Source organism: Tachypleus tridentatus, chromosome 13 (genome assembly GCF_004210375.1).
Source record: "Tachypleus tridentatus isolate NWPU-2018 chromosome 13, ASM421037v1, whole genome shotgun sequence".
In the NCBI taxonomy this organism is placed as follows: domain Eukaryota; kingdom Metazoa; phylum Arthropoda; class Merostomata; order Xiphosura; family Limulidae; genus Tachypleus; species Tachypleus tridentatus.
The window spans coordinates 5,482,876-5,501,896 of record NC_134837.1 but is presented as its reverse complement, the minus strand read 5'-3'; the positions used below and the strand labels follow the sequence as shown (position 1 = coordinate 5,501,896).

Below are 19,021 nucleotides of genomic sequence, written 5' to 3'. Positions count from 1 at the left end.
TATGTGTGTGTGTGTGTGTGAATAGAGGAAAGTGAAGTTTATCATAAGTTGCAAGATTTGTACATTGAGATACCACTGTTTCAACAAATATATTTTTAAAAAAAATTTAAAATTTTGAATTCTTCTTACCTAATCGTGTAATGTATAGTTTTCGCTGGATGTGTAATATTAAATATGCCAGTTTATAAAATTTCAACTAGATAAAGTAATAAAACCAAAGTAATATCTAGTTCTGTAGAATATGAAATACATAACATGGAGGTCTTGTACAAACCTAAGAATGTAAAGTAATGAAATCAAAGTTATATTTACACCCTTGTGAAAATTAATTGAAACAAGATGGAAAATTACGATTTTTTCAATTTTTTTGTTTTATTTCTGAGAATCCAAAAATTACTCACAAATTAATACATGATATGACCACCTTTATTTTTCAGAAGATAATTAATCCGCTTTGGCATTGAGTCCACGAGTTGACAGCAATCTTTACTACTAATTTTTGGATCACAGTACCACACCTCAATTATGGCCTCAATTAGCCTATCTTTCATAGTGCAGTCTTTTTCCTGAGGTCTTTCCTTAAAACTCACCTGAAGATTTTCAATAGGATTTAAGTCCAGAGAGTTTCCAGGCCAGTCCAGCACTTTTATTCGCATTGTAGTCATAAAATTCTTCACAAGTTTTGATGTGTGGCATGGAGCCAGATCTTTCTGAAAAATGCCAGATCCACCTGGAAATCTTTTTCAATTCTGGAATGACTCTTCTCTGCAAAACTTCGATGTACTGTTGTCCTCGCATCATACCTTCTACAATATGTAAACCTCCAATGCCATAGCAGCTGAGAAAGTCCCAAAACATCATCTTTAAGGGATGTTTTACGAACTGATTGATGTGAGATTCTTGAAGTTTCTCACCTGGAGATCTGCGAACATGCAGACTTCTTTGACCCTGTACGAAGAAATGAGTTTTGCCACTGAATAACACCTTCCTCCATTGTTATTGTGTCCAGTTCTTGTATTTCAGATCCCACTGATACTGTTTTTTCTTCATTGAGTTGGTAAGAAATTGTTTTTGACTGGTCTCCTTGCCCTTCTAATGAAATTTTGAATGACGTAATATTCCTCAAAATTTCGTCATATATCCCAAAAATAGATCAACCATACTGCAAAACACAGCTAATGACACCGTCTGTGTAAGAAAATGACTATTAAAGGAAATCAGTGGGTCCAGTGAGCCTACACCGGCTGCTATGCTGATAATATTGTAAAATGACCATTTGTTTCAATTAATTTGCATAAGGATGTAGTTCTGCAGAATATGAAAAATGTAACATGAAGGTTTTGTACAAACCTAAGAATGTCTTTCTTTTCATCTTGATCATTTTCTGAGAATGATGGCAGGAATTTCTGTAAGAGACCAAACCTGACAATCAACAAATAACTGTCTAAATGTCTCTATTTGTTTTGGATAAACCATAAGCTTGACTTTGGATAGTCATTCAAAACTTTGCAAAGTTAAAAATAATATATGATGATTTAAACTAGAAATGAAATGAAAGGGTCTGAAATTATAAAAATACATAAAAAAAACTCTTGAAATCAACATTTCTACTAATTTCCAAACTTTAACTATATACTGTAACAGTTTGTAACAAACTTAAGTTAAGGATATGAAAACAAAGATAATTTTCATAAAGTGTTTGCAACAGTTGTTAAAATTTATAAATTGTTACAAAAAAGATAACACCTCACTTATATAAATAACTTTGTTAAATCACAACTGAAATAATATCTAATGCATACACACATTAAAAATCACTCACAAAGTTAAACAAAGGTACCCAGTAATGTACAACAAAACCAAAGTACACAGTGTAAAATACAACAAAACAGTACACTTTCTACAATTACAATACATAGCATATAAAACAATACACGGTGTATAATATCACAACCATAGTACACAGCATATAATATGCCAGCACACAGTATAAAACAAAACACAGCATATAATGACCAGAGTACACAGTGTAAAACAAAACAACACAGTACAACCAGTGTACAGTATTTATAGCCACAATACATAGTATATAATACAACCACAGTGTACAGTATTTATAACCACAGTATACAGTATATAATACAGCCCCAGTACACAGTATACAATACAACCACAGTGAACAGTATTTATAGTCACAGTACACAGAATATAATACAATGGCAATACACTGTGTAATATACAACCACAGTACAGTGTATAATGTTTGAATGAATACTTGACAAAAGGCTTAGAGCCAGAGCATAAAAACCAAGCAACACAAAAAATAACAATAACTTGTATAATTATATATTCAGTGTTTTAGTAACAAAATGTGTTGAAATTTCAAGAACAAGTTTGTAAAACATTTGTTAACTAAATTAAAAATTTATTCAATTCAAACATCTTTTTAAATTCCTATAAATAAATACAGAACTACTGTTAGCACTTTTGACCATCTGTATGTTATCACTAAGACATACACACACTTAATCACATTTCTACAAAATATTATAGTGTTACACAGTGTTTATAATACTACCAAAAAGTGTAAATGATACAAAATGAAAACATGGTTGCTTTTTTCACATTTTGTCATAATACAATTCAATCAACAATTCATAAATGAACTCACCATGAGATGAGAGCGTTGAGTTTCTGATAACACACTATCCCAGGTTTCCAAACTCATAACTTTTTTAAATATCTCTTCCTAAACAAATTTAAAAAGATAAAGTAACAAAAGTTTAAATTGAGAAATACACATTATTAACATAATTAGTTTAAATTTGGTAACTACAGTTTGTATGGATGTTTCTATCACTACTTTACACATTTACAGATAAGAGGCACATAAGAAGACTGGGAAGGGTGACACAAGAAGTTGGTTGGTTTGGTGTTTTATGGTGCAAAGCAGCTAGGCTATCTGTACCAAACATCTAGTAAAAAGTTAAAGTAAAATTATTAAAATTCATAAAAGGAAATTAATGTAAAACAAAACAAAGTTGATTCTTTGAATTAAAAACATAAATAGCATTAAATCCAATATTTACATTTAGTCTATAGTAGTAAGAGAAAAATTACAGTAATAAGTTGTAAAGGACTTCCTGCAACATAATGGTAACTCTCATAACTCCCGAGAAAAATTTAAAAAAATCAGTGTTAATCACCTGAAGTTGGCCTTTCCAGTCATGTATTCAAGTTATCTGACGTTATGGTCATTTTCTAATTGGAAATCAAACCAGTTGTACTTTAATTCTTAAAAATGCATCACATTAAAAAACATCTAATTTATAAATTAAAAACTGAAATAGCCTTTAAAAGATTAATGGCCTTTAAAAAACTAAAAACATATCCAAGGTAAACAGTGTCAATATCGTTAATAACACTGTCTAATGTTATGGATAAATCTTGGGACAAAACATGTCTAAAATGGTGCCTTCATTGAGAGAGGTAATGATGGGAAGACAGTAAAATGTGGCTTATTGTGACCCGAGTGTTACATAGACAACACATTGGTGCATCAGAAAACAATGAGTTAAAAACTGTGACCAGCGTATAGTCTAGTTAGAACAACTTCCTCTTTCTGATCCTTTCAGAAGCAAGATGGCCAAAATCCAATAGGAGATTTTATTTGGAAAAGTTTGTTTCCACTCCAAGTCAACTGGCACAGAGCTGAGCCTTGAATGCAGGACCATAGTCCAATATTTGGAACAGGCACAATAGTGACAGTGCCAGAGCAGATAGATTTAGCTGCAGTGTCAGTGAGTCTGTTCCCGCAAATACCAATGTGGCCTGATATCCAGAAAAACTGGATAGATGTAGAAGTTGAAGAGAAATGAGCCAGTCAATTTTGAATATTGGCAAGAACAGTGTGTGAACTAATGTGAAACAATCCCAGGACCAGTAGAAAACTAAGCAAGTCAGTATAAATAGTGCAGTTTGAGTACTGCTTAACTTCTATGTGATCCAGGGCAAGAGAAATGGTGTACATTTCAGCAATGAACACAGAAGCTGTAGAGGGGATTTTTGATGCAACCACTGAACCTCAATAAACCATGGCAGAGCCCACACAGTCACCTGATTTTGAACTATCTGTATAAATAGGAATGGAAGGATGGTTCGAATGATGTTCAGCAAACAACAGATAGAACTTCCAATCAGGAGTATCTGCTTTTCTTAGATGACTTAATGAAAGATCATATTTGGAGACTGTAATAAGCCATGGTGGGATGGGCTTATCAGTGGATACAGCAATGTTATCCAAGTACAGACATAATTCATCCAACTGCACTTGGATACAAAGGCCAAAAAGAACAATGGCAGAACATCTGTTCTCAAAAAGCATGGCCCACTGAGGAAGGAAAACACAACCCCAGATGGGAAGCTTTGATAAGGAATGAAGTTCTGAAGCATACAGTGAAGACAGTTGCAAATGGTAGAGGTGCAGAAGAGGTTCATGAGACTTTGTGTATAAACTCTTAACTGGAAAAGTGAGGTCCTGGCACAGCCATAGACCAGTGATTTGTAGTCTAGTTTCGATCAAATGACAGCATGATGTATCTTTAGCACAGAACATCAATATGCTCCCCACATGGTGAAAGAGAGGACACAGAGGATGTTCAGTGCTATTTACATTTGGCCCATAACCACTTGATGTGTGGTATAAAGGTCAGCTTATGGTCAAAGATAAGCCCCAAGAACTTTGTCTCAATGACCATAGGTAGCACAACTTCATCGATACAGAGTTCAGGATCAGAGTGAAAACCTTGTTGGCAGCAAAAGTGCATGCAAATGATTTAAGAGAGAGAGAAGTTAAAACCATTTGCTGTGGTCCACTTCAGTAAATGATTGAGGGCAGTCTGCAGCTGCCACTCAGTATACCTCATGTACAACGACTGACATGAGATATGAAAGTCGTCAACATAGAGCCAACTTGCTAAAGTAAGATGGAGTTCTTCAGTGATGGCATTAATATTTATACTGAAAAGTGTGAAACTCAGACTTCAGCCCTAAAGGACTCTAAGTTCCTGTAGAAAAGAACGGGAAAGTGTTGAACCCACATGAACTTATCCATTAAAACATTTTTAATAAAAAAGGGCAAATGGCCATGTAATGTATATAAATGGAAGTCTCCTAAAATGCCATACCTCCATGTTGTATCATAAGCCTTCTCACTGTCAAAGAATATTGATACAAGATGTTGTCATTTGAGAAAGGATTCTCTGATTGACGATTCAAGTCGAATCACATGGTCCATGGTGGAACTCTCTCAATGGAACCCACACTGGGTGGGAGTGAGGAGGTTGTTTGATTTGAGGAACCAAACATGATGAGCTTCAACCATCCTCTCTAAAGTCTTACAGAGACAGCTCATGAAAGCAATTAGATGGAAGTTTGAAGGAATCTTTGGATCCTTCCCAGGCTTAGAGAAAGAAAGAAGAGCCCAGCACCAGGCATCAGGAAAAATGGCCACAAAAACAAGAAGAAGAACAGCAAGAAAAGTAGGAAATAGATGTCACAGCATTTTGTAGTGCACATTATTAGGTCCGATCGATAAAGGGCCAGTTTAAGTTTCACCTTTGTAATGGGATGATTTTAGTTATAGAAACAATCAGCTCAAAAGGAAAAAGGTGATCACTCTGCCCAAGTATTGATGGTTAAGAAGGTGGAGGATGAAGCAGAAGTGCTAGATACATAGCAAAAGCTTTCCCCTAGAGCATCGACAATGCTCTGGGTATCAGCTACTTCTTGGCCATCAGAAAGCAAGATTGAGAGGGGGACAAAGTTATATTGTCCACTGACCTTTCAAATCTTGTCCCATATGACTTTGGAACTGGTGGTAGAAGATATGCTGGTTGTGAACTTAACCCAAGAGTTCTTCTGGCTATGACGTCTCACCCAACAAGCATGTGCACGGGCCTGTTGGAAATTGATGTGGTTTGAGAGTGTGTATGATTCTTATAAAAAGTATCCCAGGCCTGTTTTTGAGCCTTCTGTGCCATATGGAAAACTGGATTCCACCAAGGACAAAGATATTGTGGAAAACATGTCAAGGTTTTAGGAATACATTAAGCAGTTGCCTGTACAATACAGTCAGTTACTTCTGCCACACAGTCATCTATTGATGGCTTACAGACAATGACAGGATGAAGTTCTGTGAGAGCAGTGACAGAAGACCAGTTTGCTTGATCTGGCTTCCATCAGGGAACGTGGGTCAGATGCATGGACCACACACAGTCTCTCTCAAAATTATAGGAAAATGATCACTGCCTCATGGATTATTGTCAACCATCCATAAAACATGGGAAAATAATGAAGGGGAGCAAACTAAGAGATCAATAGCAGTAAAGGACTGACTAGGTGCATGAAAACAAGTATAAGAACCAGTACTGAAAATAGAAAGGTTATGATCAGAGAGCCTACGCTCTACGAAGCAACCCTTCCTATCAATATCAGCACTTCCCTCAGAGGGGATGATGTCCATTAAAGTCCCCCAGGATTATAAATGGAGACAGCAACTGTTCAATGAGAGCATCAAGGGTTGGTTGGTTGATTATGGGTCTCACTAGGCAACCGGGAAAGAGAACAAACAGTGATGGTATGACCCAAGGAAACACAGATGGCTACAGCCTCCAAGAGTGTGTCAAATGGAAAAGACAAGGTAAGCACATGCTGATCAACCAATAGTGCCACCCCTCCTTGCATTCATCCATCACACAGCCTGTCATTTCTGTACAAAGTAAACTGCCAAAAGGTGACTGTATCCACAGGTTTCACAAATGTTTCCTGTAAGGAAAGACATACAGGATGGTAGGAAGCAATCAGTGCTTTGATGTCATCCATGTAAACCTCAATAGTTCCATTGTATCAAAGTGGCTATTTTTATTTATGTGTAGATGAATGGGGTGGAGAACCCTTCTGTTTATGACCACTTTTTTTTGTTGTTGTTGTTGTTTTTATTTGAGTCATTATGCATGGCAAACATATGCTTACCATGCATGATGACCCATAGGTGGATGCTTAGATCCCCTCAGCACATACAGGAACCAACATCAAGGGGCACATACAAGAAGACTGGGAAGGGTGACATATACAAGAAGTTTGCTAAATTAAAATATTTATGTAAAAATGTCTGGTGTGGGTTGAGAAAAATTTTTTATGTGGAGGTTTGAACCCAAACCAGCCATTTTTACATATGACAAAAAAGACTAACATTTTGGATTACCTGTCTTATTGTTTCAAGAATAAATGGATTGAGATTAGAAAGTGTAGATTGTAAGCATCATACTAATTTGCCTGTAAAATATTAAGAAAATTTCCCCCTCATAATATGGTTGAACTGCCAAACCATAGAGAAATACATACTATCAAACAGCTTGGTATGATCAAGGTTACCAATCCCTGTTCAGTGTTATGCACATAGATTATTACTATCCAGAAATAATTTATTTTTCTTAAAACAAAGAATAAATAAAAAATTAAAGCAAACAAATATCTCTTCTAGCTATGACCTTTGAACTCAGTTACTGCTGGACGAATTGATAAACCTTTTAAAATTACAAACATACAGGATATGAAACAAAATATTAAGGTTTTATATCTACAAATCAATAAGCAAAAAATCCTGAATAACTACATCTATACCACAGAATTTCACTAAAATTTATCAAGCTTAGAAACTAAACTGTATTGAGATCTAAAAAAAGATATGAAACTTGGATCCGACTAAAGACACAACCTACCTCCATGAAACCTTGGTTTGAAAGAATGAGGCAACAGTTTAACATGGTTGAGAAAACCATTCTAGGGACATTCTAAGCTGTCAATTGGTTATTCACGTCTCATATATTGAAGTGTATACAAGGCACTGTTTCCAAAATGGATAGAGGTGAAAGGTGCCACTGCATTTGATTCAGTAAATCAGCCATACCCGAGCAAAATAAAAATATATAAGGTTCTAATTTTATATTCTAACTTGTTAATATTGATAATTTAAGTTCCTAATTCATATTTAGTATCTTGACATCAATTACCTAATATTAACCAGTATTACGTTCAACATACCATGTGGCTCACAAGAAATCAAGATTTAGGTGTTGTTTGAAATTGAGAAATTAACCCATATATAATATTAAAGTTTGAACTATAATCTACAAGTTGATACCAAACTTATTGCTGTAAACACATAAAATTAACCCATATATAAAGTTTGAACTATAATCTACAAGTTGATACCAAACTTATTGATGTAAACACATAAAATTAACCCATATATAAAGTTTGAACTATAATCTACAAGTTGATACCAAACTTATTGATGTAAACACATAAAAGTAACCCATATATAAAGTTTGAACTATAACATACAAGTTGATACCAAACTTATTGGTGTATACACACAAAATAGTATTTCAATAAAATGCAGAATGCAAGTCAACAATCATGACAACATGAACTTTGATCCTTGAACCATAACAAAAGGGTTAAAGTAACAACTACAAAGAGTATCTTTAGATATTTCCTTCTTCCAGTTTGTTATAAAAGATTTAACATTTTTAATTCAGTATTTTATACCCCATAAAACAGACAAATATATTTCCAGATATGTCATGACAGTATGTCGAAAAATTGACCAACAGTTGACTGAATCAACTGTTCAATGTACACTTACATTCAGTCTATAATACCCAGTAGATTTAACGCATGGTCTTCTGTATAGTGCTGATGTATGCAAGTTTACACAGAGACAAATTGTGGAAGAAAGTATACATTTTTGGTTCTGGCTTTAAAAGTCCATATTTTGTGTATTGAGAACTTGTCAGCATGAGTTATAATAGTCATGTGATGTGCACATGGACAAGTTCAAACTCTACATCCTCTACAAACTTTTAACAAATTGGTAGTTCCAACATTGTGAATGAACAGGTTATGATGAGAACTCGTCTTAACTGTTGAGGAAAAGAAGACTGGTAATACTTACCTCTTTGAAATACAAGTGGAAGAGCAGTTTATCTGTTCTCATGACTGTCCAACTTATTGACAATAAAGTTTGGGATTAACTGTTTGTTCACTAGTTAGGATGACCAGTTAATTGAAAAATTACTGAATTTTTATTTGCTTTTGGAACCACCAAGTGGAAGTACACAGTAAGAACTCTGCAGAATGTCACATGGTTACCAAGCACTACTTCTAGCAAGGTACTGATCTGTTGACTTACACTGATCAATCTATTCTCCTTGAGTTGCAGCAGCATTTCTGTAGAACTAAGTCAAATAAGATCCTGAGGAATTGACGGTTGGTACAGATTTAATAAAACATTTGAAATTAATCCATGTCTCGTAAATCAGATGAAATGTGTCATCCCTGTGCTATGTTTTTGTCTTAATCATTTTTGTGTTTATGTGATGTAGTGGACTCTCATGGCTCCTAGATCACAGTGCCATTAGGATATACATAACAATTACTATATAATGATGTATAAAGGAATTTCATTGTCATTCCTTGTTTAACTCTATGTATATGCATTAATTTGGTAGAAGAAACCTCAAGATGTTATCTTGACAGATGTCTGTAGCAGTAAGAGCTATTTCTGTTGATGATTACTATTTTTTGTGATATCAATGGAGCTGGAGTAATCAAACTCATTAAGTTGTATCCAACCTCCAACATGTGCTTCAGTTACATGTGTGACAAGCACTGGTTAATATTTCATGTTAAGAAAGATGCACATTAAAAAGAACATGGATGTGTGTTTATCGATTATATAACATTAACACAAAACAGTGCAGTAATATCAAATCACAAGGAAGGATTGTGTTAAAAACAGAAGATACAGACCTCTGACTAATAATATCACAATAAGCCTACCATCCCAAAATAAAAGCACAAATCAAAAGGATACCCATAGTACAGGCTATAATGTGAGATGTAAAATGTACCGCAGGTTTTGGAAGTAACTGAAAAAGTAGGACCCATACTACAGTGGAGATACATCACCTATATGAAGTTGGTATTCTAGCCATATTATAGTAGTAAAAGCACTAATTAGTAGGACAGGAATCAAATCATACTAGTAAAGAGAAACCTGACCAACCACCACCCATTAACTCCACTGTTTAATTAATAATTTTCAAACAAAAACATTTGTGAGATGTTCATCCACATAAAAGCTGTGCCAAGTTGTTTAAACAACCTCATTCACAACTAAAAACAGTTACCAGAAACTTTTAAACAACCTCATTCACAACTAAACAGCTACCAGAAACTTTTAAACAACCTCATTCACAACTAAACAGTTACCAGAAACTTTTAAACAACCTCATTCACAACTAAACAGCTTCCAGAAACTTTTAAACAACCTCATTCACAACTAAACAGCTTCCAGAAACTTTTAAACAACCTCATTCACAACTAAACAGTTACCAGAAACTTTAAAACAACCTCATTCACAACTAAACAGTTACCAGAAACTTTTAAACAACCTCATTCACAACTAAACAGTTACCAGAAACTTTTAAACAACTTCATTCACAACTAAACAGTTACCAGAAACTTTAAACAACCTCATTCACAACTAAACAGCTTCCAGAAACTTTTAAACAACCTCATTCACAACTAAACAGTTACCAGAAACTTTAAACAACCTCATTCACAACTAAAACAGTTACCAGAAACTTTAAACAACCTCATTCACAACAAAACAGTTACCAGAAACTTTTAAACAACCTCATTCACAACAAAACAGTTACCAGAAAGTTTTAAACAACCTCATTCACAACTAAACAGTTACCAGAAACTTTAAACAACCTCATTCACAACTAAACAGCTTCCAGAAACTTTAAACAACCTCATTCACAACTAAACAGTTACCAGAAACTTTTAAACAACCTCATTCACAACTAAAAACAGTTACCAGAAACTTTTAAACAACCTCATTCACAACTAAACAGCTTCCAGAAACTTTTAAATAACCTCATTCACAACTAAAACAGTTACCAGAAACTTTAAACAACCTCATTCACAACTAAACAGTTACCAGAAACTTTAAACAACCTCATTCACAACTAAACAGTTACCAGAAACTTTTAAACAACCTCATTCACAACTAAACAGTTACCAGAAACTTTAAACAACCTCATTCACAACTAAAACAGTTACCAGAAACTTTAAACAACCTCATTCACAACTAAAACAGTTACCAGAAACTTTAAACAACCTCATTCACAACTAAACAGCTTCCAGAAACTTTTAAACAACCTCATTCACAACTAAAACAGTTACCAGAAACTTTTAAACAACCTCATTCACAACTAAACAGTTACCAGAAACTTTAAACAACCTCATTCACAACTAAACAGTTACCAGAAACTTTTAAACAACCTCATTCACAACTAAAACAGTTACCAGAAACTTTAAACAACCTCATTCACAACTAAAACAGTTACCAGAAACTTTAAACAACCTCATTCACAACTAAACAGCTTCCAGAAACTTTTAAACAACCTCATTCACAACTAAACAGTTACCAGAAACTTTTAAACAACCTCATTCACAACTAAAAACAGTTACCAGAAACTTTTAAACAGCCTCATTCACAACTAAACAGTTACCAGAAACTTTTAAACAACCTCATTCACAACTAAAAACAGTTACCAGAAACTTTTAAACAACCTCATTCACAACTAAACAGCTTCCAGAAACTTTTAAACAACCTCATTCACAACTAAACAGCTTCCAGAAACTTTTAAACAACCTCATTCACAACTAAACAGTTACCAGAAACTTTAAACAACCTCATTCACAACTAAACAGTTACCAGAAACTTTTAAACAACCTCATTCACAACTAAACAGTTACCAGAAACTTTTAAACAACCTCATTCACAACTAAACAGTTACCAGAAACTTTTAAACAACCTCATTCACAACTAAACAGCTTCCAGAAACTTTTAAACAACCTCATTCACAACTAAACAGTTACCAGAAACTTTTAAACAACCTCATTCACAACTAAAAACAGTTACCAGAAACTTTTAAACAACCTCATTCACAACAAAACAGTTACCAGAAACTTTTAAACAACCTCATTCACAACAAAACAGTTACCAGAAAGTTTTAAACAACCTCATTCACAACTAAACAGTTACCAGAAACTTTTAAACAACCTCATTCACAACTAAACAGCTTCCAGAAACTTTTAAACAACCTCATTCACAACTAAACAGTTACCAGAAACTTTTAAACAACCTCATTCACAACTAAACAGTTACCAGAAACTTTTAAACAACCTCATTCACAACTAAAAACAGTTACCAGAAACTTTTAAACAACCTCATTCACAACTAAACAGTTACCAGAAACTTTTAAACAACCTCATTCACAACAAAACAGTTACCAGAAACTTTTAAACAACCTCATTCACAACTAAACAGTTACCAGAAACTTTTAAACAACCTCATTCACAACTAAAAACAGTTACCAGAAACTTTTAAACAACCTCATTCACAACTAAACAGTTACCAGAAACTTTTAAACAACCTCATTCACAACTAAAAACAGTTACCAGAAACTTTTAAACAACCTCATTCACAACTAAACAGCTTCCAGAAACTTTTAAACAACCTCATTCACAACTAAAAACAGTTACCAGAAACTTTTAAACAACCTCATTCACAACTAAAAACAGTTACCAGAAACTTTTAAACAACCTCATTCACAACTAAAAACAGTTACCAGAAACTTTTAAACAACCTCATTCACAACTAAACAGTTACCAGAAACTTTCAGTAAAGTTTACTTAATATTACTTATTTATATTTATTTAATACATTCTTATATTTATCACTGAGTATTTTAATGATTTCATTAAAGTTTCTTTATTAAATCTACCAAATATTAATTTTTGTATTAACATATCAGTATTAATGATAAAATACTGTTATTACAAATCTGAATAATTCTGAAGTCATAATACAATAACAGAACAGTATAGTACATTACTATAAATAAAATAAATATAAAATGTATATTGGAAAAGAAAAATATTTAGATTGCTATCATTTTTAATTAATTTTTAGATCTAAATAATGAGTTTCTACACCAGAAATAAAAAAAATGCTTTAATTTTTAATTATACTAGATAAATAGTGTTAATAATATTATTTATACCAATTAAGTCATCAAAAGTTAAAGCAAAATGACTAGGTCTATGTAATGTTTAATAATGCACTCTCATTGGAACTGTTATTACTTGTTTAAATACCTGGTCATTGAAAAATATTATAAATACAGAAACTTTCATATTTTTCGGAGCTAAATTTTCTGTCTTCCAGTACTATGACAAGATAACAGAACTGTTTTATTAATGAATTTAAAACAAAAATTAAATCATTTAATGGAACTATGGTGTACTATGTATTAAAATAACTTGTCTAAATATTCTTAATTTATTCAGAATTTCTTAGATACTCTAAAATAGGTTGATTACATTATCCAAAAAGTATGCTTTTTATTAAGACATTTTTAATTTTATCAAATGGAATATTAAGTAATTTATTTAATTAAATGGCTAATTTTACAATAATTGTTCTTACTGAACTGGTAATAAATCCAAATTTAATCAGAGGATTATGGAGTTTAGGAATAGTATACAGGAAAGGTGAATCTACATAAGAATTTGGCTTAAGATAAAATTTTCTTTTATAAGCTTTACTGAAACTGTTTATTACTGTCTGATTAGATTGATTAATAAGTTTAAATGTTTGTGTACTATCAATTTCTTTTTCATTATTAATGCACATAACTTTTTACAAATGAAGCTAAAATTACAGTTAGCTTTATCAAAGGGGCCTGTAACATTTTACTTGTAATTCTTGAATCTTGATTTGACAAAACAAAATGTATGTGGTACTTCTTTAATTTATACAGGGTAATGTATATCTCACTTTTTAAAGTACATAAAACTTTCATTCCAAAATCAATCTAAGATGTAATAAAGTTTAGTTTCAAAATATATTCATCAATATTGTTTCTAACAGACTTTAGATTATTTTACTTATATTTTGTAGCAATCCTGTATCAATCTTAACATCTCTATTAAAATATTTTGCTTTTCCAATATATGGTTCACCTTCTATTAATAGTAATGTACCATACTCTTCTGTTGTAAGCATTATAAACTTACAATTATCCAGATTTTGTTAAATTTGTAATATATTACAATATTTTATTATTAATGTTGAAATATCCATACAAACATTAATATTTAATGGATTTAATAAACAAACTCTAATAAATATTTTTAGATATTAATATGGTCATCTAACCAACTTAACACTACTTTTGTGTGGATGAACACCTTATCACATGTGTTTAGAGTTTGAAAATTGGTAGTTACAATAGGGGTAGTGGTTAGGAGTTATACTAGTAAGTTTAGATATCTCATTGGAACTTTCTATACCAGCATAATGTGCTACTAACTAGTGCTTTCACCAATATAATGAGGGCCAGAAAGCCAACTTCAGGAGGTAAGTTTATCTAACTTATCCTCGAGTGGTAGGACCTTATTCTGTAGTTTTTTTCTTCTTCACTTTGGTCAGCAGTTACCACCCCACAACTGTCTATAGACAGTGAAGGGTGATATAGATGTTGGACATTGTGGGCTTGAGTACCCACATCTTCAGATGTTGGACATTGTGGGCTTGAGTACCAACATCTTGCTCTCACAGTTTCTATTTATTTTTATTATTATCATTTAATTTTGATTATTTTATTATTTGTCTCATGTGAGACTGGTAAACAGAGGTTAAAACTGATAGATTGTGTATACCTATCGCTACGTGGGTCCTATTTTCACAGTCACCTCCAAATTCTACAGTACATTTTATATATTACATTATAGCCTGTACTGCAGCAATCAGTTTGTGCAGTTTTTTGTTTTAAATTTTTGTTTGGAGCTTGTTTTCGTTTATAAGATTGTACATATTTAATTATATACACTAATTTAACATATAAAAGTCACTTTTTCAGAGAAATGAATAATTTCGTTTAAATTACTGACACAATATGATTGGTATGAATGACAGTGATATCCTTACATTGTACCAAGAGAGAAAAACACAAGACAATGAAACTGGAATATTCCTAAGCATGTGAATTTCACCAAGAGAAAAATAATAGATCTACTGGTTTTGAAAAGGTTTAACTGGTATAACTGAACAACTTACAAACTTTGTGGATATCAATAAGTATTTTATCTCAATAATGAAGACAAAAAGTAATGTATCTTGTTACCAAACAACCTGCAGGACACATTGTGAATTTAGCTTTTCCACCTTCTTTAGCTTGGACTGTGGTCATCAAAACAATCATTTTTAGTCGATGTATTCTACTGAGCTCTTCACATACCAAGTTTCAACATAATCTATTATGAAACACCTGAGACATAATGTGTCCAATTTTCATTGAGTTTCTTCTTTTTTAAAAATTTTTCACACACAAAGAACGTAAAACTTATTTTACATAAAAACATAATTAACTTGTGCAATTTTTCAAATTTGCTAAACCAATACATCTTTTTAACCTACAATTATGAGTCTCGTGTAAATACAAATCACACATACAAAGTTATTCAACAAAAAAACACTCAAATTTAATGAAAACTTTTGCACACAGCTGTTCAAAAAGTCACGAGTTATTGGTCTAGTATCTTTACTAAAGCTTTGCCTAAAAGTAAAAATGGACTGTTTTCAGGCATTTGACTGATTTAGAACAGCTAAACTACAAAGTCAGAAGACATGCAGACATATAAATATTGGTTCGACCAAACAAACTAGGTTAGTAGTTTCTAGTTCATGTTTTCAAAATAATCACACGGACAGACAGTAATTATTTATTGTCATCGTTTAAGCACAAATTTACTACATTTTCAAAATTATCCTAATTAAAGATTGTTTAGCATTAATAACAATGCCTGATATAGATGAACTGATTGCAAAGAGACGATAAAAAGAAACTGTTCAATTTGGCTGCTAGGTGCATGTTTAATTTAACAATACCAGGCATTAGGCTTAACCCTGGTACCAGACTATTTTCACTTATTGTTTTTTAATATAAAGTTCCATACTACAAGTCATCGCTTCAGTGTTTCTTTGTGGAATTTAAAAATAAAAGCAACTCTTTGATATTCTTCACATAATATGGTTAAATCAACCAACTGCCTGACTATAATGTGGTATTGAGATCAAACTAATATTATACATTATGATGGTTTGATCATCTTATGTATTTTCATAACCTACTGTTAATTACACAAATATCAAAATACATTAAAAATAAATACCTTCATATCAAAGAAAATCTTAATATATTCAGATTTTTCAAAACTTTGTTTAAATCAATAGTAACATTTTACCTGTTCACATATTTCTTGAGGTAAAAAGACAATTTTATTTCCCAACAGACACTTCTCCATAACTGTTCCTTCGTAGTCAACACTTCTTTCCTCTAACAATGGAGTAGGTACATTCATACTAGACTAAAGCTGAAACAATGTAAAAATAAAGATTATGATTTTTCAATTTTCTTCTGTTATGTATGTCTGTTCTACACTATTTCTGTCATGTAATTGTATTATGGCTGTCTAAATCACTGAATTGCAATATTTATGTTTCCTTATTGTATGACTATTAAGTTTAATAAGGCTTTTCAACTTAAAGTTCTTCTGAGTAGTTGATACCAAGAGAAGGTGCAATGCCAGCAAATAATTTACCTACATGGTTAGACTTAAAAGATAGACAATGGCTCAGATATAACAAAACAAAATGGCATACTTTTAATCTTGAAATCTTCGAGTAACCGTATGCCCTTATAGGCACTACAGCACACATATAAATTGTAATACCATTCATTCTACAGAGTGTTCGGAAAGTCACTGTGCAGTTTTGAAAGCGGCGATAACAGCATTCATTCAGTCTATTTCAAACCAGCAACTGATAGCGGTGCTTAGAAACAAAATAAGAAGGATCCAAGCCTGTACTGATGCCAACGGGGGTCACTTTCAACATTGTTTATAATTGTAATTCATATTTACCTCCTGTATTCTATATTGAAACATGTCTGTTAATAAATATATAAGTGCACAGTGACTTTCCGAACACTCTGTATTACTAGTATTAGACTAACCAGTATAACTTGTAAGCATTATTATTCCAAAGTTTACACTCTGCTTCTAATAAACAGAAAATTTGTATTATTATGCCAATATTATTAATATTAATTTTATTAACTTAGTTATTAACAGTTACAATCATATTATTATTAATACAAATTATAATTGAAAACCACTTACATTTATAATAATTCGTATCGTACTAGTTGATCTCTTTATCTTATTTCTCAAAATAATATTTCAAACATTTCTGTCCAATAACTCGCGTGAGTAAACTAAGTTCACAAATTTATTGCCAACACTTGAGCAACAAGTTTTATGTTTTTATTTTAAGAATACTAGCGTTTCAACCGTAACTTCCTTCAAAACTTTGTTTTAGACGATATATTAACATCAATTAATTAACACTACTAACATCTAACAACACACAGTAAAACACAATGTGTAGCTACAGCGACGCCCCTCATAAAGTTAATAGGATTATATGACGTCAAAATTATTTACTTTTCATTAAATAACTGCATTTTAAATATAATAGAGTCTTCAAACCCAGCATAACTAAAAGAAGAAAAAAAATACTAATGAATGTTAAATCACATACCATATTTTCAGAAGAATATTTGATAAAAGACAATAGGTTTGTAATAAACAAAACTGTTGCAATTTGTTATTACACATCATCTTGAACTCTTACAAAATGTTATTGATGGTTTTTTGTTGTCAGCGCACAGCGACACAGCGGGTTATCTGTGTTGTGCCCACAAAGGATACAAGAATTCATATTTTAGTTTTATAAGCCCTTAAACTTACCTTTGGGGGCGTTATTGATGAACTGAAACAGTTGTGGTTCATTTTAAATTTTACGCACAAACATTTTTGCAGGATGAATATATATATATATATTTGTTTAAATTGTTGTTTATATTGTTTTTGAATTTCGCGCAAAGCTGTACGAGAACTATCTGGCCTAGCCTTCCCTAATTTAGCAGTGTAAGGCAAGAGAAAAGGCAGCTAGTCATCATCACCCACTGCCAACGCTTGGGCTACTCTTTTATCAACCAATAGTGGGATTGACCGCTCTTTTTAACACCCCCACGGCTGAAAGGACGAGCAGGTTTAGTGTGACGAGTCGAGCGCCTGAACCACCTAACCATGATGGGCTTATATTTTAATCATTGTTAGATGTTAAACTAATGAAAATTACTGTATATAGCTTACAGTAATGCATTTTATTTGATTTTAGGGTTGAGAAACAAAAACAACAACAAAAACATATTTAATTGTTCGTCAAGCCTTAAATCTTTATCAGTTTATTTATTTAGCTGTTTATATTGAACCTCATGATAGCCTTGTAATCATTCTTTACATCCAATAATAATTCACTTTTTTTTTCAGAATAGCTCTGTCTTTTCTTACATATTCAATCGGACGCATATTTCACTTTAAAGAGGCATAATATTTTGATTTTGTCTTATTATTTTAAAATTTTAATTTTTTATTCAACAAAAAGAGAGAATTTTTTTACTTATAAGCTCATTGTTTGTTTGTAATTCAACACAAAGCTACACATTGGGTTATAGAAATAAGAATTCTTTCGTTATAAGTCCGCAGATATACAGCTGTGCAACTGGAAGTGTGACGATTTTGAACTTTGAGCTCAAACATATAAGTTTATTGAAACCGTTTTTCACATACTTTTCTCTTCACTAAATCTACTCATACACAAGGGTGCTGTTACTGTATAGTACTTCAAAAGCAATAATGCCTGGAAAAAAAGGGGAGTACGGGCGAAGAAAAGTTATGGCTTAGCTCGAAA

General features: G+C 32.4%; 1 protein-coding gene across 1 annotated transcript in view; it reads right to left on the bottom strand.

The window, feature by feature from the left end:
- Positions 1-17,666, bottom strand: part of LOC143240289 (uncharacterized) — an 81,522-nt gene extending 63,856 nt beyond the window's left edge. The window contains exons 1-4 of the mRNA XM_076482500.1: positions 17,386-17,666; positions 16,450-16,578; positions 2,672-2,749; positions 1,351-1,406 (exon numbers count right to left, since the gene is read on the bottom strand). Of these exons, the coding sequence (XP_076338615.1) occupies positions 1,351-1,406; positions 2,672-2,749; positions 16,450-16,566 (251 nt within the window). The 5' untranslated portion in view covers positions 16,567-16,578; positions 17,386-17,666. The remainder of the gene's footprint in view (positions 1-1,350; positions 1,407-2,671; positions 2,750-16,449; positions 16,579-17,385) is intronic.
- Positions 17,667-19,021: the final 1,355 nt, after the last annotated feature.